Here is a 630-nt window from a genome sequence, read left to right as displayed (position 1 = left end):
CATAAACTGCCCCCACAATTCCCAGGACAAACTGGCTGGACAGTCCTGTTGGAAAAAAAAAAGGAGAGAGAGACAAAATGGATTCTTACCTTCCCGTATCTGGATGCAAAAGTCCCCGTGAGTAAGGAGTGAAAAATAATGATCGTCTCATCCAAGTCCCACACGAACACACGCTGTGATGCAAGAGAGGAAGAGAATGGAGACACATGGACTCGCATCTGACTCAACGTCTGCAGAAATTAATCCCTTTGGAGGCAAAGTCTTGAAAAACATTATCTTTAAGTTATAAAACACGCGACTCAGGGTTGCATCGTGAGTCCCCACCCAACCTCATCTGTGTGAAGTGTATTCTGATGGCCAATTGTTGGTCTCATGTAAACCCAACAGAAGCCAGAACCAAGAAACCCACTCTTGCCTTCCATATGAAAGGTCAAAAAAGGAAGAGGTCAAGCCCCAAATAACATAAAAATCACATAACTCACTTGACAGAATGAAATATTACCCTTTTAATTCACCACTTACTGTAAGTCCAACTATTTCTAACCATTTCTGTTTTTTGAAATTCTGGTGATTACCTCTGTAATTCTCTATGATATACTTATAACTTTACTTATTGAGTTGCTAACCTTA

The 630-nt window shown here is 40.5% G+C and overlaps 1 protein-coding gene across 3 annotated transcripts in view; it reads right to left on the bottom strand.

Annotated features, from left to right (window-relative positions):
* EYA2 (EYA transcriptional coactivator and phosphatase 2) overlaps positions 1-630 on the bottom strand; it is a 200,996-nt gene that overhangs the window by 94,922 nt on the left and 105,444 nt on the right. For all 3 annotated transcript variants that reach the window (XM_008572544.1, XM_008572547.1, XM_008572546.1), the window contains exon 8: positions 90-173. In XM_008572544.1, the coding sequence (XP_008570766.1) occupies positions 90-173 (84 nt within the window). The remainder of the gene's footprint in view (positions 1-89; positions 174-630) is intronic.

This window comes from Galeopterus variegatus, unplaced genomic scaffold (genome assembly GCF_000696425.1).
Source record: "Galeopterus variegatus unplaced genomic scaffold, G_variegatus-3.0.2 Scaffold805, whole genome shotgun sequence".
NCBI lineage: Eukaryota > Metazoa > Chordata > Mammalia > Dermoptera > Cynocephalidae > Galeopterus > Galeopterus variegatus.
The sequence above is the reverse complement of the archived record's forward strand: the minus strand, read 5'-3'. Positions and strand labels throughout refer to the sequence as shown.